Genomic DNA, 26,838 nt, shown 5'->3' on the forward strand with positions numbered 1-26,838 from the left:
TTTCCAATCATTTTCATTCATATTCTTAGCAAAGAAACTAAGGAATATACCATGCAAGTAAGAGATTACTCTTTTCTAGGCCAAACACCCATCAAATTAAGGAATTTGTCCATTGTTTGCATTTTGAAACACCAATTGTAATAAAATATACAATTTTCTCGAGTAGATAAAATGGATTTCTAGAAGGAAACACTAAATACATAATCTTGGTGAGTGGCTTCCACAACTTGCATTAACCTACTCCGTCTTGCTCGTGTTTCAGAATTTTGCAACTCACAATTAAGGGTTGTCATAAGCGACAACATGGATAGTTCTTTTTAATCTTTTCCTAGAGATGGAAGTGAACATGAATACATCCGATAAAAAATAACAACTACCAATTAAACATTAATATCGTGATGAACATATCTCTAATCCTGAAAACCTCACTTGGAGTTAGTCTCTTGTGGTATTTTCAATGGACAGTAATTACTTCGTGCAAGATGCGAGAAATCGCAATGAACATATATCAGTGCATAGAAAAGAAAGAAGTTTTTTTTCTATTTTGTCAATGCACGCCCATCATCTGCACAGATGTTAAATCTGGAGGCTATTGCATGCCTACAAGGGTTTTCTAAGAGATTAGTTTTCTATTGATAGGACTTCTATTGGACACTTATCATGTGTGTAAACTGAAATGATTTTAAACATTATAATGGTACAATACTAGTTCCATTATCCTAAAATTTTGATTATAAGGCAATTGTTTTGCAAAACAACAATCTCATTTGCTCGTACCCTCTATCTTCACATTATAAGAAAACCATATATGACAATGAATGAGATGGCTTGTGGCACTACTGACATGTATGACTATTGGTAGGTCTTGGTATTCATTGGATCACTACTGATTCATAGGTACCTTATGGTCCTATGAATTCAGCCCTGCAAAGAAGATACAATTAAAGGAACTTTAACTCTTAGCTCCTCCTTCTACTTGTTCCCCTAAACTTAAACATGCTCTCTTTCTTCTTCCATTGTGTAACATATTGGTCACGTAGTAGTATTCGAGTTCCATATTTACAAGGTGTTCTAAGATATAGTTGTACATATGCTGATCTATTGGTTGTCCTCTTTTTAACGTTATTCTTCTGTGAAAAAAGTCAATTTTATTATCTCAGCTATCAATTTTGTCGGACTATTTTATTTGGTCCAATCTACTCTTAATAAGATTTGTCCTTTCTATTTCTCCATATGCAAGCTGAATTCCTTTCTGAATTTTGAATATGCAAGCTGAATTTTGAATATGCAAGCTGAATTTTGAATTAAATTTTTTTGAGTGGATAAAGAATATTAAGATTTTTTTGTGGTTATTTTTAAAGGTTTGGAACATTCAATACGAAATTGATCTTAGAATACAAAACAACATGAAAAGTGATATGAAAAGTCCTAATATATTTTTGGATATAGCACATCATCTTATAAATCAGATTTGCAAAATCCAAACTTAAAACTCAACATATAAATGGAGGCAAAAAAAAAGATAAATCTCATGTAGATTAAACCCAAAAAATAGTTTGGCGAGTAAATCTAGCCTAAATGTTTTATTGGGTTATGCGGAAAAAGTAGCTTTGTGGGTAATAAAATATATTTTTTTTCTTCTTTTGCTATCATTAGCATATCAACAATATTGTTTGGGGGAATGTATTAGATGATTTCTAATTTTACTTTTTCTCCTATCCTGTAAGAAAGAAGTATAATAAAAGGAAAAAGGAAAGAAGGATGGCGTAAAACAATGGGATGAGCTTGCAAAACCCGGCGCTTTTCTACGTCGAAAAAGAGGATTAAAATCCATCCTTCCCTCTCATCATTATCGTCGTCTCTCTGCCCCCTTTCTTTTCCCTCCTTTTCCGATTTATCAGAGAAAATATTTCGGAGTTTGTTCGCGTATTTTGTTTTTTACCCCGGTCGCGGCAGGCCACACCATACCCTCGCCTGACCTCATCTCATCATCGCCTCCACCTCACCAGAGAAATCCTCCCCCTCCGTCGCCAATTTTTTCTATCAAACCCTCCTCCCCCATCTCAGATCCCTCCCCCCTCCCCAGCTCAACCCTGCCCGATGGCCGCCGGATCGGACCCCGCCGCCGCCCGCCGCTGAGCGACCTCGACGGCCACCTCCGACGACCGCCCGAGCACCCACGTCATGGTCGCGGAGGCGGCGCCGTCCTCGTCGGCGGCGATCTGGTCGCGCCGCCGCGACGAGATCACCTTCGACCGCCTGCACAAGGTACCGCCCCTCCCGGGCTCGCCCCGATCGGATCTGCCCGCCCGCCCGCTCGTTCGCTGACCCTGGCCCGAGTCGACCCCGCGGATCTGAGGCTGGGGCGCTCGCCTGCTCCCCAGGTTGGGCGCTTCCCGCGCGCCCGGGCCGTGCTCCGGCGATGCACGGGTGCCGACCGGGTGGCGCTTCCTGTGAGCGCTGGTTACGCTGGTTACGTCTGTAGGTTTTGATTTGACTTTGTTGCTCACCTGTGGGAGGATTTTACTAGATTGGATTGCTCCGGCTTCTCAGCTGGCATGGACTCCCGGTGGTGCTGCATGGCGGCTGTAGCAGACAAGCGCTTGACTGAAGAATCTGATTGGTTTGTCGCATTCGGGTTGCCGGGTGTGTCGGATTGAGTTGTTGGAGCTGTTTCCGACGCTGTTGCTGCCGTGCCAACTGTCCGGAGTGGGAGCAACCTGAATTTTGAAGAACAATCTTGGGGTTGTCTGGAGAAGCTAACTGCTTGGCTGATGGATCCTATTGGCTTATCTTGCTTCCAGACAAAAAGAAGGTATGAAGGGAACGCTGGATTGAAGCCGTTAGTAATTGCGTTGCTGCTGCTAACCGACGAGCAGCGATGACGACAAACCAAACTTTGGAGAGTGATCACTGCATCCTGGCTGGAGCAACCAACTGCTTGGCTTAAGTATCCGATTGGCTTGTTAGATTTGGCCACATGGATGAAGAATGCATTCATGCCGTAACTGCTTTACTAGTGATGTTGCTGCCGTCCTAACTGACCATAGTTGTGATGCCAACAATCTGGATTCTTACTGTTGGTGATTGGGTAGGGCAATATGGACAAAGGAATCATTGCAACCAACAACCTTAGCCATTACGCTTGTCTTTAGCTGTCTCACTATTTGACTCTACCTTGGCGTTTTATGTGTGTTCCTGTTCCATTTCAATATATGTACTGTTAGGTTAGCCTACAATCATTTTATTTCAGGTGGAATCATATTTGTGAAATGGCGTCATTCCTAGTATGCATTGACACTACCAGATTTTAGCATCAACCTTTGGTCTGAGTAGTAGTGGAAGGTTGAGTACTGATCCGGGCGATGTAAATTCCTGATTTAGAAAGGTTCTAGTGGCCCTGAGTTGGTAAATGGGTTATAAAGATTTAGTGGTGCTGTTAATGCTCTCTGTAAAGTTCTGTTAATTTGGGGTTCAATACACTTACTTTTGCATTATCTCCAACAGAGCTAGTGGTTGGTATGGTACGCGTACATTGAAGTGCTCACTAGTTGCAATTGACTTGTTGAATGCACTATCTTCTTTCTTCAGCCTTGAGATGTGCATTAATGTTCCTTTTTCAATGTGAGCTATTAAAGCTATGTCAGTTTTCAAGTTGAATAATGTAACTGATCTTTTATTCCTGTGGATTCAACTTGTTCCAGTTTTGGAGTGCCCTATCACCTCGCGCACGACATGAGCTGCTCAGACTTGATAAACAGACCCTCATCGAGCATGCTCGCAAGAACTTGTACTGTTCAAGGTGCAATGGGCTGCTTTTGGAAAGTTTCACACAAATAGTCATGTATGGTAAGTCACTGCATCAAGAAGGTCCGTGTGAACCAAGGATTCAGGAAGTTGAAGCAGAAGAAGTTCAGGACCCTTCAGTTCATCCTTGGGGAGGCCTTTCAACAACAAAGGATGGCATCCTAACTCTTCTTGATTGCTTCATAAATGCAAAATCTCTTCATGTGATCCAGAATGTAAGCCTGAAACAGTAGCCTTTGCTATTCTTTTCTGGCCTATGAACTTCTCCTCTGATATCTTTATTTGTTCTCCGATTGTCTGTTGTGGCATCTTTCTGTGGCATTCCTTCTTTGATGTTGTTCCTTGACACCATTCTAGAGTTCTCATTCTGATGCACTCAACATTGTTTTGACTAGGTATTTGACAACGCACGTGCAAGGGAACGTGAACGTGAAATGCTTTACCCTGATGCATGTGGTGGTGGTGGCAGAGGATGGATTAGCCCAGTGATACCTAACTATGGCAGGGGGCATGGAACACGAGACACATGTGCTTTGCACACTGCACGCCTTTCTTGTGATACTCTGGTGGATTTTTGGTCAGCACTGGGTGAAGAAACTAGATCGTCTCTTTTAAGGATGAAGGAAGAGGACTTCATTGAAAGACTTATGCATAGGTGAGTATGAAAGGTGCTTTTGTTTTGTACTCCTTTGAACTAAAATACTGTGATGTTAGTCAAGGGATGTGCTATCATCATGAACAAGTATTGGATAAGCATATAGTTTTGTAATTTGAATTTATTTGCTTCTTGATGTTGATAGGAATAACTTTTAAATGTGGATTATTATTGGCATTGATTACTAATTTGTTGTTTTGTACGATGAGTTGATTTGCTTCTTGATACTGATTGAAATATTTTTTAAAAGTTATATGAAATTCCATCAAACTTTTATTGGTTGTTTCAGTAAGAAACTAAATTTTGACAATAATTCTACATTGTCGGTGGGTCTAATGAAGTAATGATATCAATACGGCACTGAACTAGGAAATTCTATGTTCTCTTGTAAATCCACACATGTTTATCTGGGTAAATGCTAATTATGAATTGGTCTGCTTTTAGCATTGGTCCTGCTTTTTTATTTATTATTATAATGTTGCACAGATGGAACAGGCAACCTAAAGCTATGCTGTGAAGCTTTGAATTGCTTGTTCAAGCTTGTACTCGTTCCAATGTTTTAATGCTTTGCAACATTGTGCCTTGTACTTAAATGTCTACAACCTTTATTATCCAATGCAACCTTTTGATGAGATGTTCTGAATTATGAATGTGTATGTGCTTGTAGTCAGCATATAAATAGTTTACTAACTTTTTGGATGAAATTTCTGTGCAGGTTTGACAGCAAGAGATTTTGCAGAGACTGCAGAAGGAATGTTATTCGCGAATTCAAAGAGCTCAAGGAGCTAAAGCGCATGCGAAAGGAACCTCGCTGCACTAGTTGGTTTTGTGTTGCAGATACAGCATTTAAGTGTGAGGTCAGAATGACATTCCTTATCATCCTTCCTATCTGCAATTTCATGGTTCTTTTTATCAATCCTTTCCTTCTTTGGGCATGCATCCTATGTTGGTAAAACCATACAGAGAAAAATCCTATAGCAAATCCGGGTCCAGGGGTCTTGCATTCACAATTTCACTGTGCAGTAAGGTGACAGAGCTTGCCTAGTTGCCATGTTAACATTTTCCTTTGTATATTCGCAGGTGTTCGAGGATGCTGTTCTTGTTGATTGGCACCAATCCTTATTGGAGCAAGATGGAAATTACCACCATTTTGAGTGGGCTATTGGAACAGATGAAGGAAAATCTGATATTCTAAACTTTGAAAATGTGGGGATGAATGGGCAAGTCCACAGAAAAGGCCTCGATCTTGATCAGTTTGAAGACTATTTTGTTACACTGAGAGCATGTAGACTGGATGGGCGCTGTACAGAGTTCTGTGTGAAGGCTCATGCCTTGAAGGGCCAATCATGTGTTCACCGCAGGCTGATTGTGGGGGACGGATTTGTGACAATTACCAAAGGTGAAAGTATTAGAAGTTTCTTTGAGCATGCTGAAGAAGCAGAGGAAGAGGATGTGAGTACCTCCTATTTTAAATCATTAACATCAAACATGATCAGAATATTTGTTATTCAGAACGTGAACATGCATTGTTCTTGGAATTCATATGGTGTGATCCAATGATGTACGCATGAGCAGGAAGATGATGCAATGGATAGAGACAGCAATGACCCTGATGGTGATGTCGCTCATCCACAGAAGCATGCTAAGAGCCCTGAACTTGCAAGAGAATTTCTCCTGGATGCTGCTGCAGTAATCTTCAAAGAACAGGTAGTGTATGGCACTGGATACATAGTAATGAACCAACTGATGAGTAAAGAAAAGCTGCTTTATTGTTATTGGCTGTACGAAGAGCAAAAAGTTTATTTACTTTTAGTATTCAGAAGTGAGTAAAAAATTGTGATTGTACGCTTTCTAAATGTCACAGTATTATCTGAAATGTCTTTTTTTTTATATCCAACCTCTTGAAATGAGGAATTCTTTACATAGCGCACGAATGTCTCTTGTTGATGCCATTCATTCTATAAGTAGTATTTATAGCTTTTTTAATTAACCAGCACAACTTAGACAGTACAATCATTTTAAGCAGTAAAACTATTCTTTGTGGGTCTGTTATCACTTATCACCACACTTGAGGTTTATTAATTGTACCAAAGATTATATGTTCAGAATGATTGTGCTAAGCGGTCGGTAGTACTTTGAGATAATTAGACCAACAAGTCCATTGCGGTAATCCCTTGCCAATTTTTGGTGTGTTTTGCAGGTCGAGAAGGCTTTCAGAGAAGGCACGGCACGGCAAAATGCACATAGTGTTTTTGTGTCCCTTGCACTGAAACTGTTGGAAGCACGAGTTCATGTTGCTTGCAAGGAAATAATTACTTTGGAAAAACAGGTATTTATTTGATACTGTGCATTTTTTTGGGTTCATATGCCACTGGGAGTTCCCTTTTTCACTCATGTGCCGGCCATCCCAAAGCTGTTATTTGTTGTGTGCAAGTTGAATTTGTGTGCATACCATTTAAATTTGTGTGTATAACACTGGCTAGTGGTGCACACACAAATTCCAGTGTTATACACACAAATAAGAAGTATGGGATGACAAGTGAGCAAAGCAGACGCATATAAAATGGCATATACACAAATCAACCTAGTTGTAGAAGATGCAACATTGATGTGGATTATTTGCTTTGCCTTTCATGATGGATAATAACATTGAGTTACTCTTGCAGACCAAACTTCTTGAGGAAGAGGAGAAAGAAAAGCGTGAGGAAGAAGAACGCAGGGAGAGGAGGAGGACAAAAGAGAGGGAAAAAAAGAACAGAAGGAAGGAAAGGCTGAAAGGGAAGGACAGAGATAAGGAAAAAATACCGATTCAATCAAAAGATTCAGATGAAACTTCACCATCATCTCTGTGCAACCAAGCAGCACCAACTAACGAGTCAGAAGATATTCTTGACTCAAGATATTCAGATAGTGAAGAAGAAGATAATGTTGTGGTCAGGGAGCACTCCTCTCCTGATTCCTCTGTTGAGCAGTCTTCAACCAGGGACAGTGATGAAAGGAGCAATGAGCATGAATGCCATACAACAGCAGATTGTGATGGCTCATTCTCATGTGAGGAGTCTATATCATCAAGAAGAAACCTGAGATATAGAAGAGACTTCCCTCAAGAACAAGATGCCAGTTATTGGTATGAAGATTGCCAAGATGACTCTGGAGATATTCTGCAGCATTCTAGGGAAAGGATGAGGAATAACACTAGAGGCTACAACACTGCATTTAGTGCAAATAATAGAACAAGGGATAGATACAATCCCTGCAGTTGCGGTCATCAGGAAGAGTACAGATACTTTCCCAATACAGCTAGACCAAGCAGGGATATGAAGATGGCCAGGAAAACAGTTGAGAAGCCCAGGTTGCAGTACCGTAGGTGCTATCCATTGGATAGCTTCGTAGTGCCTAAAGGAGGCCGTGTTGGTGGTACACCAACCAAGATTGCAGGCCCAAAGCAAGTATGGGAGCCAATGGATGCAAGAAAGAAGGCCAGCTTGGGGAATGGAAATAATGCTGCTGGAGTTGCTGATGATGCTGATCGGTCAGATCAAGTGGAATGCTCAAAGGATATTAGTGAGTGTGAAAAGCTGGAGAAAGTGTGTGAACCACTCGCGGTTTGTTCTGAGAGATCTGAGGAAGCTTGCAAGTCAGACACAGATCAGCCATGCAGTGAGAAGCGCCAGTCTGCATGTAATGATGAACCTCATGCCGTGGATAAGCCAGATAGCTGCTTGACAAAGGACACTGGTAGGACGGCAAACCTAACCAGTTCGGACAGTTCCTCATGTCTAAGTGAAGGAGACAGAGATAGTAGCATGAGTAGCATGACCTCACTCAGTGCTCAGAATGCAGAATCTTTATCTACATCTGATTCAGAAGAGTCTTCAGACAGGAACAATAGCAGCCCAGGTGATCCACCAGCAAAGAGCGCTTCCCGTTCATTACTTGAGATGTGTGCAGGAAATGGTTTCAGGGAGTACCAACCTAAAGGCCTGCATCCTCCTGACAGCAACCAGTTTGGGTTCAGGGTCGGCCCTTTTCAGGACCAGATGTTGCACCACCAGAAGGTCCATGCACCTTACTCAGCACCATTTATGGGGTTCCACAATCAACCCCTACCAGTTCCAACAAATGGGTACCTGTCGTATCCTCAGCCTGGTCACTTCTACCCTGGCCCTGTGGCCCCTGTTGGATATGGAGTTGCTGGGAACCAACGTGTGGACTTCCCAATGCAGTACAGCAATAACGTTCATCCTTACCCGGGCCCTGAGTTTGGTTTTCTGCCTACGGCGCCAGTTCACAAGACTCCTGTGAGCCTCCATGCTGTGCCAGTGCCACCACCACCCCCGCTATGTAGAAGCGGAGTGCCGATGGTGATGAATCCAGAGAGGCAGCAGAGCCATCCTCTCCTTCCTAAATTAAACCAGGCAGTGCCGGTGGCTGAGAACGGCTGTGCAGAAGACAACACCACCAAGCAAAAACAGAAAGATGATGACAGCACGCCGTTCTCCTTGTTCCAGTTCAACCTGCCGATCGCCCCTCCCGCACCGGCAGCGTCCAAAGAAGAGCATGGTGGGGGAGCATTGGCGCCGTCGAGACCGCAGCTGCCAATTGCTCAGGCCCAGCCATGCTCAAGGGAGGAGACGAACATCAAGGAGTATAACCTCTTCTCCGGGTGTAATAAGGGAGCGATGTTTCAGCTCAACTAGACCAGAGAAAGAAGTGAGCAGGTATTCAATACAGCGATACATGGCGAGTGGATTTGTATTCCCCAAGAAAACAGAATAAAGTAGCTCGAGGTTTTTACTGTGTTTCCCTCGAATATTTATTTCCCTTTTTCCCCTCTTTGGATTTGCTTTTTTCTTCCCAATTGTGTGTATGGAAAACTGGAAAGATAGCGAGTGGTATAGATTCTGCAGTTTTGACACAAGAGTCAGTTAATCTCTGATGTTTTCACTGGATGGTGTTGCGGAGTATATGGGTTTTCATTTCTTTATTTTTTGAAATGACGGTCTATATATGATTACGGTAGCAGCAAGTCAATGTGGTTTGACTAGCACTCGTGACGCCGAAGGCATGGACCATGTTGCCCTGACCGTAGGTAGGTGGGGATGAGAAGACCTAGGCCAGGCCGCCAGGGCCAGCCGGGGTAAAAAAGAGCAGAGAAACAGGGACAACTTGGTCATTTCCCAAATGTCGTGAAGTCTCATCGCGCCAACGGTGAATGGAGAAGAGGGCCAGGCGCCGCTACCGCAGCGTCGTCGACTGCCTCAACAACCACGACGCCTACGTGATGAAAAAGGTCGCTGCCTTAGAGCACGTTTTTCGCTAAGAAGGAGGAGAGAAACAAGTTCACATGAGGGTTGAGACAAACCGCTTAGCTAAAAGAAAACAACAACAAAGAAAGAGAGGACGGAAAATGAGGGACTAAAAAGGAAACTACAACCTCAACCCTAACAACGCTACAAGACCCGCGAAACTGGCATGAGCCTACAACCTCGCCTCTTCAATGTTGACCGGAGCAAGTGCTATCGGCTACAGAGCTATGCAGTCATGAATCCTGCGGTTTCGCTCGCGCCAAACCAACCATGCATCCAACCAGATCAATGCTTGTATCCCCCAGTCGGCAAATGCCCCCTCCACCTGTGGTGCCAACCACTGAAGATGGACGTGTCGAAGTATGCAAAACTAGGTCTCTTGACTATACATGCAGTCTATCGGTAAATGGTCCAAGGTTTCAACCTCCTGTGCACACAAAGCACAATCATCCCTATCTCGAAGATCATGATGTCGTAGATGGTTAGAAATCAAACATCGACCATGGAGCACCAACCAACCAAAAAACGACATTTTCCCGGTGCTTGGACTTTCCAAAGTTGGCGAGCGCCTAGCAATTGGGACCGACCTAGGAAACAGACCTTGTATGCTGAAGCCGAAGAGAACTCCCCAGAGCTCAACCAGTACCAAATGAAGCTATCTGACGCCTAGTTTAGGTTCCAAAATCGAAGCAGGTTCCAAATCCGGAGGTACTGCACCACAACATGTACCGTGAGTGCCTAAGATATGTCACACACCCAGCATTGATTTGTCAGTCCTTCCCGAACCGTATGTGTATTCCTCATGCAAACCGGAACTGCTGCCCAAAGATTTGGGGCCAAATATTAGATGGAGCAACCGTTGATCCAATGATTCATTTGAAAAAGGGCATTCTCACCGTTGCCCACTGGACCGAAATAGATGCATTGAAGAACGACGTAACAAGTCGGTTGCTAGGAAACCGGAAACCTGCCCAAATTCTTGCTCCATCAGTTCGGGCAAGCCAAAGCCAAACGCATCCTCAACGCCATCCCCATAACCTGGAGGATGGGAATGCCAAGTTTGCCAAACTCGGTGGAGTAGGAGACGTTAATCTAGGCAACGACATACTTTCCTCCAGAAGAAACATCCGTGCCACACCAAAGGAACTCCCTAAGTAAGGTTTCGATGACCTTGATTGCCCATGGTGAAACGGCAATGGCCATGGAGATGTGGACTGGAATGGCACGGAGAGTGGACTTCGTGAGAGTCAGATGCCCACTCCTATTAAGCAGCCTCCCCTTCCAGGCTAGGGGACACTTAGCGATCTTATCGATCAAAGGTTGTAACGAGGCCTTAGGCAACTTGCGAATAGAGAGAGGTAGACCCAAGTAGGCACATAGGAAGTCCAAGATCTGACACTGCATGACTTCCCGAATTAATAAGACGTGCTCCTCTGAGTAGTTAATGGGAACACTTGGCTTTTGCATGGTTGGTGGATAGCCCCAAAGCTTTCTCAAAGAATGCTAAGATCTCCCTAATGACCATGAGATCTTGTTCTGTTGGACGTAAAAACACGACCACGTCATTTGCATAAAGGGACACCCAATGATTGATCGTAGCCCGATCAAGAGCCTTGAGAAGCCCTCTGTTATCCGCTAGGTTGATCATAGATTAAAACATTCAATGACGAGTACAAAGAGCATCAGTGAGAGGAGTTCCCCTATCTCAGCCCACGACCATGACGAGTACAAGCCCTCTGTTTGGATATGCATGGAAAGTTTTTCTTCGAATTAAATTCCAAATATTGTTTGGAAGATTGGTACCGTGGAATCTCCAATGTGATCCAACAAACGCTACTTTCTCTCTCTCATGCTTCTTTCTCCTCACTCTCTCTCTCATGCTTCTCTTTCTCCTCTCTCTCATCCTTCTCTCTCCTCACTCTCTTTCTCTACCCTCTCTCATCCTTCTCTCTCTCCTCACTCTCTCTCATCCTTCTCTCTCCTCACTTACTCTCTCTCATGCTTCTCTCTCCTCACTCTCTCTCATCATTCCTAATAGTTGCCTCATCAGGTCACTAGGTCATCTTCTTGGCAAACGCACACAGAAAAAATGATAGAAGTCTAGCTGATTCCCAGCATATGCACATAGGTACTGTATATACATGTAGGAAAATGACTTGGATGACATACAAACAGATACAATCTGCACTCAAAATTCATAACAGGTAAGATAATTAACACTTGAAATGATAGCAAACATGATAGATTTTCAGTTGTAACGTGACTAATTATTACAAGATAGATGCAAGTTCAATAGACACCTAGCCATCACTTTTTGAGCTGTTTCAATAGCCTCCTCTTGCTCCTTGTTTCCTGCAAAAAAATGATGTGATGATGATCACTCAACCGTCAACACAATAATAGAGCAAAAGATAAACAAAGTCATAACCTTTCCCTGTAAATTAGCTGGAAATTGATTTATGATGGGAGAGACAGCTAGCAACAATCACGGCAGCAAGCAAACAGTATATGCAGTATGTAATGCATGTGTCACCGTAGCTATAACCTCTCGCTGATCTGTGAGCTTTTAGAAAGCCCTCCAAGCAGTCAACCCATTTTGTGTCCATAACTTCAAATCACTAGTTAGTTATGACAACTAAGGGGGTGTTTGGATACGAGGTGTTAAATTTTAACAGTGTCACATCGGATGTTCGGACGCTAATTAGGAGAATTAAATATGAGGTAATTATAAAACTAATTGTAGAAACCCTGTGCTAATTCGTGAGACGAATCTATTAAGCCTAATTAATCCATCATTAGCAAATGGTTACTGTAGCACCACATTGTCAAATTGTGGACTAATTAGGCTTAATAGATTCGTCTCGCGAATTCCACTCCATCTGTGCAATTAGTTTTGTAATTAGCCTATGTTTAATATTCCTAATTAGCATCCAAACATCCGATGTGACGGGTGTTAAACTCTAACACCATGTTGCCAAACAACCCTTAAAGCGGCCCAAGTCCAAGCCAAAGTTCCACCAAACCAATTCTAATTAAGCACAACAAGCAAACCCAACCAGACAAACCATTCTCATTTAAAACCAAACCGATAAAAACTAGTGAGCAGCTTCAAACCGAAAAAAACCACCCCAACTACCTCCAACTGGTTCGTGAACCATATTTTTTTGTCACATTGAAAGTTGATCCTTGCGTTAAATAGCATCATCGGGCAACAAATTAGCTTCTATAGGGCATTTTTGATGAGTAGAGGCGCATCTACTGGATCTGGTGGCAGGAAGAGGATGGAGGTACACGATGCGGTGGAGGTTGGGGCCGCCGGCTTGCCATGCTTGATGTGGGGTAGATCCGGCAGGTGGAGAGGAGGGAAAAGGACACCGCAACAGCATGGCAGAGCGAGTATTGGAGGCAGCGGCGCGGCACTCAAGAATGGAGGCGAGTCGGGAGGGGAGACGAGGTGGATGGAATCGGTTTTTTTTTTAGCACGTGAATGTATCGCAGGCTAGCAATTTCGTGTCATGTAAAGTGTTGGAAAATCGGTTTCTAATTCTAAGTGCAGCCAAACGGACCGGTCTAGGAAACTAATTCTAATTCAACCAGATTCGGAGAAATCAAACTTGTTTAAACAAATCAAATCAATCGCTCCACTAATAATTAGAAAATATAAGAGGAAACACTGCAGCTGCAGCTGAAGACCTACCCACCATCCCTTTCCCATTCCCCCGTGTCCCCCGGACTAGACGCGGTGAAAATTGCCTCACGGATCGTATGGCCCACCCGCATCCCAGCGGTTCAAAACTCCGGCAGCGCGCGCGCGTCATCCATCTCCCCACCGCCGGAGTGGAAAACCCAAACTAAAATTCGAATCATCCCGCCTGCCCGCGCCGTCCCGAGCTCACTGCTCGATCTCCCACCTCTTTCACTGCAGGCGGGCCCGGCTCATAAGTAATCCCACCCGTCGGCGACCTACCCAACCGGCAGGCTCTCTCGCAAGCTCATCCACCTGGCAGCTGGCCCCCACGCGCCGTCCGAAATCGGGCGCTCCCGCTGCCCCCAATCTTTTGGGTTTCGCTTTCCCACCTCCTCCCCCTCCTCCCTCCCCTGTTTTCACATCTCGCCAATCCGATTCGATTCGACTCGATTTCAAAACCCCCCGGAGCTCTCACGCTTCCCCCAAGCCCCTCATCTCCCAAACCCTAGTGACTAGCGAGAGCAGCAGCAGCTGCCGCGCAGCCCTCGCCATGGCGCCGAGCTCTCCGTCCTCCGCCGCGCCCACGCGCGCCTCCGGGCGGAAGCGCGCCGCCAAGGCCGAGGAGATCCATCGGAACCAGGAGGAAGAGGAGGAGGTCGCGGCGGCGTCCTCCGCCAAGCGCCGCCGCGGAGCGTCCTCCGGGAAGAAGCCCAAGCCGCCGCCCAAGCAGGCCAAGACGGCCAAGGCGGGGAGGAAGAAGAAGGCGGAGGCGGAGAGGGCGGAGCCCGTGGAGGACGACGTGTGCGCCGAGGAGCCGGACGAGGAGGAGATGGCCATGGGCGAGGAGGAGGCGGCGGCCGAGGCCGAGGAGCAGGAGGCGGCCGCGGCCGCCGCGGGGTCGCCGGGGAAGAAGAGGGTGGCGCAGCCCAGGAAAAGGGGCACCGCCGCCGCCGGGGACCACGAGCCGGAGTTCGTCGGCGAGCCCGTCCCCGCGGCCGAGGCCCGCGCCAACTGGCCCAAGCGCTACGACCGCAGCGCCGCCGCCAGGAGGTACATCTCCCTCCCTACTCTGCTTTGCTTTTCATTAGGTCCCAGATGTTCGTTTCCTCTTGTGCTGAACAGTGTTCCCCGTCTTTTTGTTGATTTGTTGCGCGTGTAGGCCGGAGGAGGACGAGGAGGTCAAGGCCAGGTGTCACTACCGGAGCGCCAAGGTGGACAACATCGTCTACACCCTTGGCGACGATGTCTATGTCAAGGTCATTGTTCACCGCTTTCATTTCTTTATTTTCTCGCTGTGCTGCTGTTGCTGCTGCTGCGTTTGTGTGTTCGTGACGGAAGCAAGGGTTGTTTGATTTCTGTTGTCAATTCCCAGTGGTGCGATGCGATGGTGTGTGTTTAGCAAGCAGTACATGGTGTGTATGTATGTACAAAATCCTCTGCTTTGTTACTGGTTAGCTTGCAGTTTTGGTTGGCGTTATTCTTGGTTTTAGATTAATGTTGCTTAGCTTGCAGTTCAATCTTTCCCTTTTTTTCTCAAAGAAAGAGGAATTCATGGGGAACATTTGGTGATACTAGGAGAGGTAGAATATTCATACGACCGCTGACCAATGTAGCAAAGAATAGTAGCAAAGAATAGTGATTCCTATCATCCTATTCAGAATTTCAACCATATGGTACTATTGTTTTGTTGGAAAAGGGTCCGCTTAACTACCCTGCACAATCCACTTTGTTGGCTAGCCCCTTGAACAAAATTTTGACTTAATTTACTTTCCAAACTAATACATTTGGTCCTATCTACCGCTCAATGAGGACATTCAGGGTAGCATTTTAACAGGCTGCAAGCCAATCAACCAGGAAAGGCACAAGCTGTTCCTATGTAAACTGAGTGCTCCACATGTTTCTTTTAAACTGTAAATGTTGCTTAACCTTGAGTGTCACTCATTGTTATTGTTTTGCCTTTGTTTATGCTGTGCTTGTGCCTTTGTGATAAAGTAAAATATTGATTGGTTTTAAAAGTCATGGTCTTCACTTCTGGCTGAGGACACGGTTCGTATTGAGCATGTGGTTATTTTTGTCTTTGGGAAGGAAGTATTTGTTAAAAAAATTTGGTTCCTACTGATGTTTAGCACGCAGTATATGCTATTGGTACATTAAATGGGTACTCGTTTGTACAAAATCCTCTGGTCTGTGCTTTCTATTGAGTTGCATGCACCAACCTTTTCAACTCAAAAGCTTAAGTTAATGGGGAGAGGTCGGCAATTTACTTATACTCCAATACTTTCCTTGTTGAGTGGCTTGCGGTTCCACTTGCATGGAGTAGTAGTTCTTGTTTGTTTTGTTTCTGTTGAAGTATAAGTAATTGCGCCCCTTTACCAACTAGCCTAGGCATTTGGGTTGAACTGGCTGCTGCATGCAACTCAATATGGTATCAATGTCAGAGGCATTGAGTTTGAATCCTGGCGAGGCCATTTAGATAAAATAATTGTAGATGACTTCCATTTTCATGTTTGATGCCTAATGGAGCCATGTGAGGGGGAGTGTTGAAGCATACGTGAATTGCCCATCTTTCCACACCAGCTTAGGCCTTTTGTTGAGTTGGTTGGTCCGTGCAACTTAATATTTCAATCTATTCTAAGCTTCAAGCATGCAAATCTTTATTTTGATATAGCAAAAATTCAAGATAATGTAACTAAATGCATATGGCGAATTCATTTGGAAGTTTTCCATTGCGTGCAATATTTGCTTCAGGCACAACCAATAAATACTAGCCTGGAATCTTCAATCTTGTGATAATTATTAGGTGTTGTTAGGTTGCTGATGAAAGCTGTATTCTTTTGACCTTTAAGGTTAACTATTCAGCATTTTTAGTGGCACTAACTGTTCTAACATAAGCTGAATCCTATGAATGATGTTTTCTTTAAATAACAAAATAATATCCTGTGTCTAACACTCTAACTTGCATTGGTCAGGGCTTGCTTACATCACAGTGATCTACGAGATTACATGGAGTTATCAGTTTCTTATTTGGCTGTGTATGATGCATAAGTGTAGTTTATTGCTTGATTTCTATCTTGATAAAAGTTCTACGAGTTTTAACTGAATGTTGACATTGCTTACGCATTGACCAAGAATTTCTGGAAATAAAGTTTTCTGTACATTGCTTATGCATTGACTATATACAACTGGATAGTTTGCTCTCGTTGTCATGTTCCCTAATTTGTTGCTGACCTTACATTTTTCTCCTTTCTCCAACCACAGGCTGAAGAAAACGAGGCTGATTATATTGGTCGCATTACTGAATTTTTCGAGGGGACTGACCGCTGTCAATATTTTACTTGCCGTTGGTTCTTCCGTCCTGAGGACACGGTTCGTATTGAGCTTTCGCTATTTTTTCTGTGTATCACAAGGCATGATATAACTGAGTCCTATCTTTTTGCAGGTTATCAATTCCTTGGTGTGCATAGATGTTGATGGGAAGAAGCATGACCCCAGACGTGTTTTTCTTTCTGAGGAAAAGAATGACAATGTGCTTGATTGCATTATATCAAAGGTCAAGATAGTCCATGTTGATCCAAATGTAAGCTTTCTTGTCCAGAGCTCTTTTATCTTGTTGTGCGCATAACATTTCTCACTAAAATTGTTTCTTTGCCTTAGATGGATCCGAAAGCCAAGGCTCAGCTAATAGAGCATTGTGACTTGTACTATGACATGTCTTACTCCGTAGCATATTCTACATTTGCTAATATCCCATCAGGTAATTGCTCCTATATCTTTGTTCTCTTGTTGCTTGCATGTGTGCAAATTGCTTGTTTTGCCAACTTAGTGCTACAATAATACTTGCTGAATAAGAATTTTTATCCAATGTGCAATTGTATCTATTTCTGTAAAACTGATCTAGACAATCTACAATGACAAATATATCAAAAGCTAATGTAATTTTTGGCACAAACCCTTTCTTTGTTTCTCAACTAGAAAATGGGGCATCAGGCAGTGAAACTGCTTCTGGTATTTCTTCCGATGATATGGATTTGGAGACATCATCTGGTGCGCCAGTGAGAACAGCAACCCTACTTGATCTATATTCTGGCTGTGGGGGCATGTCCACTGGACTTTGCTTGGGTGCAGCACTTGCAGGCCTGAAACTTGAAACGGTAATTTCCTACCTTGTCCTCTGATGGGATGGAATATGTCCATGACCTCAGAACTAATTCTATTCTTCTGGCTACTGTTGCAGCGATGGGCTGTTGACCTCAACAGCTATGCATGCCAGAGTTTAAAGTACAATCATCCACAAACTGAGGTATAGGCAGTAAACTGAAACTTGGTTTCCATTTGTTATGTACAGCTGCTGCTACAATGTGTCTTTGGGTCTTTGAATGTAGGTTCGGAATGAGAAAGCCGACGAGTTTCTTGCTCTTCTTAAGGAATGGGCAGTTCTTTGTGACAAATATGTCCACAAAGATGTGGGTTCGGATTCAGCAGGCTCAGAGGATCAAGAGGATGATGGCAGCCCTCTTGATAAGGATGAATTCGTTGTAGAGAAGCTTATTGGGATATGTTATGGTGGCAGTGGCAGAGAAAATGGCCTCTATTTTAAGGTACATATGTGTTATTTTTATTTCTTTATGCTGTTTGCTTGGATTTCTGAAAAAGGCTCTGTTTGCATGCCTGCAGTTTTTAAGAATTCCCAAGAAAAAGAAGTCTAATTTCTATGGGAATCTGGAAAAAGTCCAGCATTTAAAAAAAAGAGATATTTTTGTATGTATTTTCTGTAATACTGAATTTTTGCAGGTCCAATGGGCAGGATATGGTCCTGAAGAAGATACATGGGAGCCCATTGATAACCTCAGGTTAGTATAAGATAATATCATCTTATCATCTGCCTTGTTGCCTGGTATTTATTTGCCAGTCCTAATCCTTGTTTCATAAACCAGTGACTGCCCACTGAAAATTAAAGAATTTGTACAAGAAGGGTACAGGAGAAAAATTTTGCCATTGCCTGTGAGTATTTATTTGGTCTTGATTTTCCTAATGTTTAGCTCCACACTTATGTTTGGTGATTACATCTACATTCTCTAATGTTTTGAAAGGGTGATGTTGATGTCATTTGTGGAGGTCCACCATGCCAAGGGATAAGTGGGTTTAACCGTTTCAGGAATCGTAATGAGCCCCTTAAAGATGAAAAAAACAAGCAAATGGTGACTTTCATGGATATTGTGGCATACTTGAAGCCCAAGTATGTTCTTATGGAAAATGTTGTGGACATACTAAAATTTGCTGATGGCTACCTAGGAAGATATGCTTTGAGCTGCCTGGTCGCAATGAACTACCAAGCACGGCTTGGAATGATGGTGGCTGGCTGTTATGGTCTGCCACAATTCCGGATGCGTGTGTTTCTTTGGGGTGCTCTTTCATCCATGGTCTGTTCTGTTGCTTGCTGCTTTACATGTTTGTTAGAATTCTTTAGGTTTCATGAATATTCAGCTGTGTTTGTCAATGCAGGTTCTCCCAAAGTACCCTCTTCCTACGCATGATGTTGTTGTGCGTGGAGGGGCTCCTAATGCTTTTTCTGTAAGTACAGTCACAGATTTGTCATAGAATATGTGTGAGTTAGTGTCTGATTTGATTTTGTTTGCAGCAAAGCATTGTTGCATATGATGAAACTCAAAGGCCTTCCTTAAAAAAGGCCTTGCTTCTTGGCGATGCTATTTCAGACTTACCACAGGCAAGTCCTTTTGCAAGTTCATACATTGTGCAATTTGTACATGCAATCTTATTTTGTTTGTGCAGGTTGAGAATTATCAGCCTCATGATGTAATGGAATATACTTCTTCCCCCAAGACAGAATTCCAGCGCTATATTCGACTTGGTCGTAAAGGTAAGGTCCAATGTACTCTACTGGTTGACCTTGTGGACTATGAGATGAATGGGTTACTTTTGTGAAGAATCTTGTGCAAGTAGCTCAATTGCCAAAACTAAAAATGCATTCAGTGCTGATGTTTAGCTTTCTGTTTTGTGCTGAGTTTTAGTTCACCTTGTTTAATGTTCCAGACATGTTGGATTGGTCCTTTGGGGAGGAGGCTGGTCCAGATGAAGGCAAACTGTTGGATCACCAGCCCTTACGGCTGAATAATGATGATTATGAGCGTGTTAAACAGATTCCTGTTAAGAAGGTTTGCTGCTGAACAATGCTATTTTTTTATGTTCCCTCCTTTCAACATCATTAATCCTTATAACTACTTTCCGGCATAGGGAGCCAATTTCCGAGACCTCAAGGGTGTAAAGGTTGGAGCAAACAACATAGTTGAGTGGGATCCAGAAATTGAACGTGTGTACCTGTCGTCTGGGAAACCACTGGTATGTGTTCTTTTGTGCAGCCCTCTTTAGAATGTTAATGCATCACACAAATTTTGTCTTACATATAATGAACTATTATAAATCCTTGTGGATAGGTTCCGGATTATGCGATGTCATTCATCAAGGGGAGGTCACCTAAGTAAGTGGTGAATTGACTCTGTTTTCTTTCTCCACATAAAAAAAGGAAACTAGTAGTTGTCCTTACAAATGATTTTGTAGGCCATTTGGGCGCCTGTGGTGGGATGAGACAGTTCCTACTGTCGTGACCAGAGCAGAACCGCATAACCAGGTCAGCTTCCGCAAAACTACCCATGTGAATCTTTGCAATTGTTCTGTTTACTGTTATTGTTGTCTGCAAGTAACCCTGATTGAACATGGTGTCTACAGATTATATTGCATCCGACTCAGGCAAGAGTTCTTACAGTCCGGGAGAACGCGAGATTGCAGGGCTTCCCTGATTACTACCGATTGTTTGGCCCGATCAAGGAAAAGTAAGTTCCTCTTAACAGTTTGTACCTAAGCAATTTACTCTTGAAAACAGCGTGCAATAAGCCATTTGTTCAGCCAGTTACAGCACTCAATATCCTTAATTCTGAATGTGTGCTTTGATTGTAATAGGTACATTCAAGTCGGCAACGCAGTGGCTGTCCCTGTTGCCCGAGCACTGGGCTACTGTCTGGGGCAAGCGTTCCTGGGCGAATCAGAGGGGAGTCAGCCGCTGTATGAGCTGCCTGCAAGCTTCACCTCTGTGGCACGTGTGGCACAGGTGGGGGCTTCGTCTGTCAGCACTCCTGCAGGGGAGGTGGTTGAGCAGTAAAAAGAAAGCAAAACTGAGCAAGGCAAGGCCAGGGCCAACCCTTATTGGGTTCGATCTGGGTCTGTCCAGGACCATGTTACTAATAATGTTATGTTGTCATTGTTCTGGTTCTTAGATTGGATGAATGTAGCCATGGGTGGCACTCGAGCTTGAGTGCTTGTTGTACTGTATGGTGAGGTTGCAAGACATTCATTAGCCTAGTTGTAGCTTGTAGGAGACCCTTCTCATGTCTTCTCAATTTAGCAATCTGATGATTTGATGCTTTGCATCGTGTATGTGTATTTGGAGAAATAATTAATTCTTATTGTTCGATGGAAGAGAAACAACTGATGTGCTTAATTGTGTTAAATGCAAGTAATTTTTCATCTATTCTAGTTGTGTAGGGGCTGAAATAAGTCGTTGAATGCTTTTGAGCTGAATCAACTTGTCTAATCTTGTATTCTTTGCATTCATTCTTGTATAGCTAGCTGCTTTCTCTCTCTCTACATGCAAAGGTGCGTGGGTTTTATTTGGAGTGGTAGCTAAAAATGGGAGATGGCTGCAGGGAGGTGGGGGTGATGGTTGGATGGCGCCACGGAAGGTGCGCCTGATGCCTTCTTCCCTCATCCTCTGTTGCCCCCGATCCGCCTACGACCCCTTTCTCCTTCTCCCTCCTCCCTAATCACCTGCATGGGAAAGGAAAAGGTACATGAATTCATGATTCAATCTGTTTCTCTGTTTCACCTTGTTTTGCGATTCATTTGGAGTTCTTCATTGAACATTAATCGCTAGAGCCAATGAATTTCCATATATCTTTTATTGTTCATACGCTAACTTGTTCTACTTTGTATATTTATCATTGTAACGCCCATAACGACACGGAACACTATAATGATTGTTACTCTTACCTATGTTCATCTTTTTGCATATATCCATTAGAAATCATTGTCTGTATTATGCATTTATATTGTCAGTATAGCCCAATGGTTAATTTCAGGAACACACATGTACAGTCTGATTAAATAAAAGTGTAACCATTTCTCTTGTAATGTTGCGGCAGTTCCTTTTTCTTCTTTAGCCCACAACAAATTCGAGATGCAGTGCAATAATGTTACACTTCTTCTTGCCCGCCATCGATTTGTGACATTTATCTCAATTTCGCCTTTCAGGGTGTCGCAGCACAACTAAGAGCTAAAACTCTTAGCTATTAAATATAATATATACATAAATATAGCCCCCTTAGGATCAAGGGGGTGGAGTTCTCTCCATTTGCAGGATAGAGCTCCATCCTCGGTCTGTGAAAAGAAATCAATAGATGGCCTCCGCTCCACAGTCGTCGCCATCGTCGGGCAACTCAACGCAGTCGCCGCCGCCCTCCCCATCGCCACCGCCGCCCTCGCCACCACCCTCACAAGCATCAATCTCACCGCCAAAGGTCGAATCATCCTCATTTCCGGCGGCCAAGTTATCACCCCCGCCGCCAGCACCAAGAAAAAGCGGTGGGTCTGGGAATGGTGGGGAGACTAGCTATAGTAGCTCCAAAGATGGAAAGAAGAAGTCGTCATCGTCGCCGTCTGCGCCGGATCATGTGGGCGCTGTGATCACCGGCGTGGTGCTTGGAGTGGTGGGTTTCGCTCTGTTGATGGCCATCGTGGCGTGCCTGTGCTGCTCGAGGAAGAAGAAGAAACGTCCACCCCCAATGAACATGCCCTTCTACACCGACGAGAAAGGTGACGAGTACAATCGATGATGGCATAATATTGTTATTATCTTTGCTTATACGACTAAAATAATTGTTGACGCGTGTGCAGGCAATGTGTACTACCCGAACGCTGGTCTGCCGCCGATGTGGCAGCAGTATGGCAGCAACGGCAGCATCCCTCCTCCGCCGGGGTGGCACCAGCACGGCGGTGGGAACCCACTGTCCCAGTCGCCGGGCTCGATGGCGGCGCCCCTGAGCGGTGAGATCTACTCGTCGGGTCCCCACGGCCCTGCCCTCCCGCCGCCCTCGCCGAACGTGGCGCTGGGCTTCTCCAAGAGCTCCTTCTCGTACGAGGAGCTGGCGGCGGCGACATCGGGTTTCTCGGCGGGGAACATGCTGGGCCAAGGCGGGTTCGGGTACGTGCACAAGGGCGTGCTCGCCGGCAGCGGGAAGGAGGTGGCGGTGAAGCAGCTCAAGTCCGGCAGCGGGCAGGGCGAGCGCGAGTTCCAGGCGGAGGTGGAGATCATCAGCCGCGTCCACCACCGCCACCTCGTCTCCCTCGTCGGCTACTGCATCGCCGGCAACCAGCGCATGCTCGTCTACGAGTTCGTGCCCAACAACACGCTGGAGCACCACCTGTACAGCAAGCAGGGCCCCGTCATGGACTGGCCCACCCGCATGAAGATCGCGCTGGGCTCCGCCAAGGGCCTCGCCTACCTCCACGAGGACTGCCACCCCCGGATCATCCACCGCGACATCAAGGCCTCCAACATCCTCCTGGACGCCAACTTCGAGGCCATGGTCGCCGACTTCGGGCTCGCCAAGCTCACCACGGACACCAACACGCACGTGTCCACGCGCGTGATGGGCACCTTCGGCTACCTCGCGCCGGAGTACGCGTCCAGCGGGAAGCTCACGGACCGGTCCGACGTCTTCTCCTTCGGCGTCATGCTGCTGGAGCTCCTCACGGGGCGGCGGCCCATCGACACCGCCAACTACATGGAGGACAGCCTCGTGGACTGGGCGCGGCCGCTGCTCGCCGCCGCGCTGGCGGGGGAGGCCGGGTTCGAGGAGCTTGTCGACGCGCGGCTCGGCGGCGAGTACTCGGCGGTGGAGGTGGAGCGCATGGCGGCGTGCGCCGCGGCGAGCACGCGGCACTCGGCCAAGCGCCGGCCCAAGATGAGCCAGATCGTGCGCGCGCTCGAGGGCGACGCGTCGCTCGACGACCTGCACCAGGACGGCGTGAAGCCAGGGCAGAGCATGCTATTCTCCGCCGGTGGATCCGAGAACATCTCCCGGCTCCGGCAGCTCGCCTTCGACAGCGGCGAGCACGACGACTACACCACGGACTACAGCACCGACTCCTCCGCCGCCACCACCGGCCGACCACCTCGCAGGCCATGATCGTCTATCCACTTACCACAACACTACTTATATGTATACATATATACATATATTTTAATATATATGTACTGTACTTACTAGATCAATTGGGTAAAACCGTAAAAGAGAGAGGGAGGAGATCCATGCATGGAAGAGGGACGGGAGCAAGCGATGATCTTGGGATGAGGAGATTGCTGGAATTGATGTTGTTGCTGGGCCTGCTATACATGCATTCTACTGGATCATATCGATGGTTTTATGTATGCAGGAGCAACTCCTCAGAGCACCCTTTTCCATCCATCTGGTGAACTAGTAAATGCACATACATATACCAGATCGTGTTAGAGCAAAGGATCAGAGGCACGACCAACCAAGTTGTAAAGGGTAGATTTCAACAGCGTTATTCAATCTCTTGCATGCCATACCATGTTCCCTACGTGTAGCTTCGATTAACCTTAATTTCTTCCTTCGGAATAAAGACAAAAAACAAACTCATACAAACACCACCCACGCTATATGCAATTACGTGCGCTCCTTATCACACTGTTGACACCGAATTTTGAAAATATGCTCTAAAAGGAAGGAATCAGCCGATGATGACAAAATGACGAAATCTCCTAAATAAGGCTATTTGCGAGCTGGCCGTAGAAATCAGGAACGTGTGCATGAAAAAGCAAGGAAGCTAGAAGATTAAAAGAAGGAAATCAATGCACACACATACACGGCAAGAGTTCCAATTTGTTTGGCATCCAAGGGAAGCGCACGGACGAGAGGTTGTCTTATAGGATAAAATATTCTGGAGATAGAATTGGTTAGGGATAAGCTTGATTAGAGATAGAGTTGGATTAGTTAGAGATAGAGTTTTGATTAGAAAAGATTGTGTATGTGACTTGGCTTATACGTGATTAGAGTCTTGCTATGTAACATCAAAGGCCATCCGCCCTATAAATATAAAGGGTCGTGGCCATTGTAAATCATCCAACGATCAATACAACATATTTACCTTTACACATCTACCTTTCAGCTTCACGACATTGCCCTAGGAGTAGGAGTAATGTAGCTTCTCGACAAGTTCCTTCTAGCAAGCTGGGCTGCATCGACTTCGATCTCCGGCAAGCTGCAAGTTCCCGTCATCAGGTGTACTAGACTTTAACTACCGGGCGCATCGTTTTGGTTTCGTCTAGTTTCATCTACCAGTTATCGAGTATCTTGGATCTTTGACTTACGACGCATTGCTTTTGTCTCGATCTACGATATTCACCAGTTATCCTGCCTTGATTAAGCTTGCATCGGTTGACATTTATCTGTTCTATCATCTTGCCGTCTAGTTTGCTTTAATTAGCTCTAGATCGTATCATTGTAGACGATAGGTCACTAAATAGCCTGTTGCATCTTAATCTTGGTTATCCCTCGAGTGCTGTTGGAATTGAGTTCCATTGTGATTGGATTCATCGGCTGGCGGGGTTTAAATTGATGTCCTGCTGAGTGTTTCTAGGTTGCAACTACCGGGCGCATCGCTGTGGTTTCACCTAGAGATATTGGTAGCGATGTTAGTTTGAATCTCATTGGCTTGTGGCTCTAGCTATGGTGGAGCGAGAGCTCAAATATTTCCTATCGGCTTTCTAGTCGATGGTTTTTGCTATTTTAGGGTGAATCGGCTTGGAAAGCCGACGAGACACCCACGCTCATCAAGATACTGGAATCGGCTTCATAGCCGATACATTTATTCACCATGCTTTATTTTGCTGCATTATTATTACCACTGGTGCCAGGATCATATCGGCCAGATTGGCGAGTTGCCTCGGACTTCAAAGGATTATTTCCCCCTTGTCAGTTGAATGGTCAAACTGACTGGCACGCCCGCGCACACCACGCGCGCCGATCTACAAGACCTGCACCGGAGTGAAGCAAATCTCCCAGACCTTTCGTGTGTTAGCACGCGGAGATCGCATCCTGATTTTCGCGTCAACACACTTTTGACACCCTCGTGGAACCGATCAAACTATAATATTGATGTTGGAAGCCGATAAGATATGTCTATCGGCTACATGCTATTCAGGTAGATTTAGTGCCAAGCTAATTATGGAGGCGTAACGATGGAAAAGGAAATTCATTGCAAGCAAACATATTCGTTTCAGATTACAAGGGATTAACAGCTATTAAAATATTCAGGACGCTTGCATGCAAAATACGTGGCCGGGTTGACATCGGCTAGAGTTGTTTTCCTCGGGAGGGAAATCTCTGACGTCAAAAGAAAAAGAGGCCTGACAGAAAAGAAGCTGCTTGGAGGGAATCTTAGGCCTGAAATAAGTTAATCAAAATTCATTTGGAAAGAGGAAAGTGGGACCAGTTATCTGGTGATGCTTCATCGGCTGTTTCTTTTCTATGGTATGATGGGCAGCCGACAGAGGATATACAAGCTGGAGGCTGACACCAGACTGCACGCTCCCCATCAGCTGATGCGTCATGCTCGGCATCAACGACGCGCCGATCATCCTGCTTGCGTTCGTATCGCCGCGGCCGCGGTGCGCCTGGCGAACTTCAAGCAGCCAGCACACAAGGACGGTGGGACCTGGTTGATACTTTCATGATGACTGAGGATCAGTTATGGGCACATAATGGCTGATGGAGTTTTTTTTTTCATTATCAGCCAGTTCAAAGGAATCAAGCATCGGCTGGTCACATAGTAGCCGATGGAGTTTTTTTTCATTATCGGTCAGTTCAAAGAAAGCAAGCATCAGCTGGCCATATAATTTTTTAATTGCCGATGGAAAGAGCCGATGGAATATATTTTTTTTAAAGAAAGCAAGCGTCGGCAAGCACAGTAGCCGATGGATGGGATTTTTTTTTCAGCCGATGGAATTGTTTTACTAATAGTGCTACTTGCCATATTATTCTAAATGGATCATGGGAGAGATGGTACAGTACAATAGGTGCGATGACGAGAGGATTCTGGAAATCTGGCTGAAATGGGACTTGCTTCATCGGCAGCAGGAATCCTCAGGGGTGCTGATATGACAGAAAGCTCTTCCGGCCGATGAGTGGCTTCGGCAAGTAGGGAAAATAAATTCTTCCGCACAGAAGCGTCGAGGTCTTGTTAGTATTATTATATCGGCTATTAATTTTGAAGCATGAAATACT

At 45.0% G+C, this 26,838-nt stretch overlaps 3 protein-coding genes across 4 annotated transcripts; all 3 read left to right on the forward strand.

The window, feature by feature from the left end:
• Window positions 1-1,967: 1,967 nt before the first annotated feature.
• Window positions 1,968-9,409, forward strand: LOC101773912. 2 transcript variants are annotated; one of them, XM_004983424.4, is made up of 8 exons: window positions 1,968-2,268; window positions 3,705-4,022; window positions 4,203-4,462; window positions 5,178-5,319; window positions 5,543-5,914; window positions 6,038-6,169; window positions 6,663-6,791; window positions 7,129-9,409. In XM_004983424.4, the coding sequence occupies exons 1-8, from the start codon at window positions 2,185-2,187 to the stop codon at window positions 9,160-9,162; spliced, it is 3,471 nt and encodes a 1,156-aa protein (XP_004983481.1). In that variant the 5' UTR covers window positions 1,968-2,184; the 3' UTR covers window positions 9,163-9,409. The 2 variants fall into 2 exon arrangements, with proteins under 2 accessions (XP_004983481.1, XP_004983482.1); XM_004983425.3 differs by lacking the exon at window positions 1,968-2,268 and adding an exon at window positions 2,537-2,815.
• A 4,600-nt stretch (window positions 9,410-14,009) lies between these two features.
• On the forward strand, window positions 14,010-20,972 carry LOC101774591 (DNA (cytosine-5)-methyltransferase 3). Its single transcript, XM_004983426.3, has 20 exons — window positions 14,010-14,509; window positions 14,619-14,715; window positions 16,718-16,825; window positions 16,899-17,036; window positions 17,114-17,213; window positions 17,432-17,610; window positions 17,694-17,759; window positions 17,842-18,057; window positions 18,251-18,309; window positions 18,394-18,460; window positions 18,550-18,879; window positions 18,962-19,030; window positions 19,098-19,184; window positions 19,250-19,337; window positions 19,511-19,632; window positions 19,712-19,816; window positions 19,912-19,955; window positions 20,036-20,105; window positions 20,204-20,307; window positions 20,435-20,972. Exons 1-20 carry the CDS (start codon window positions 14,010-14,012, stop codon window positions 20,631-20,633), a joined length of 2,748 nt encoding a protein of 915 aa, XP_004983483.1. The 3' UTR covers window positions 20,634-20,972.
• A 1,255-nt stretch (window positions 20,973-22,227) lies between these two features.
• Window positions 22,228-23,718, forward strand: LOC101774985 (putative proline-rich receptor-like protein kinase PERK6). Its single transcript, XM_004983427.3, has 2 exons — window positions 22,228-22,342; window positions 22,424-23,718. Exons 1-2 carry the CDS (start codon window positions 22,255-22,257, stop codon window positions 23,716-23,718), a joined length of 1,383 nt encoding a protein of 460 aa, XP_004983484.2. The 5' UTR covers window positions 22,228-22,254.
• Window positions 23,719-26,838: the final 3,120 nt, after the last annotated feature.

Source organism: Setaria italica, chromosome IX (genome assembly GCF_000263155.2).
Source record: "Setaria italica strain Yugu1 chromosome IX, Setaria_italica_v2.0, whole genome shotgun sequence".
Classification (NCBI taxonomy): domain Eukaryota; kingdom Viridiplantae; phylum Streptophyta; class Magnoliopsida; order Poales; family Poaceae; genus Setaria; species Setaria italica.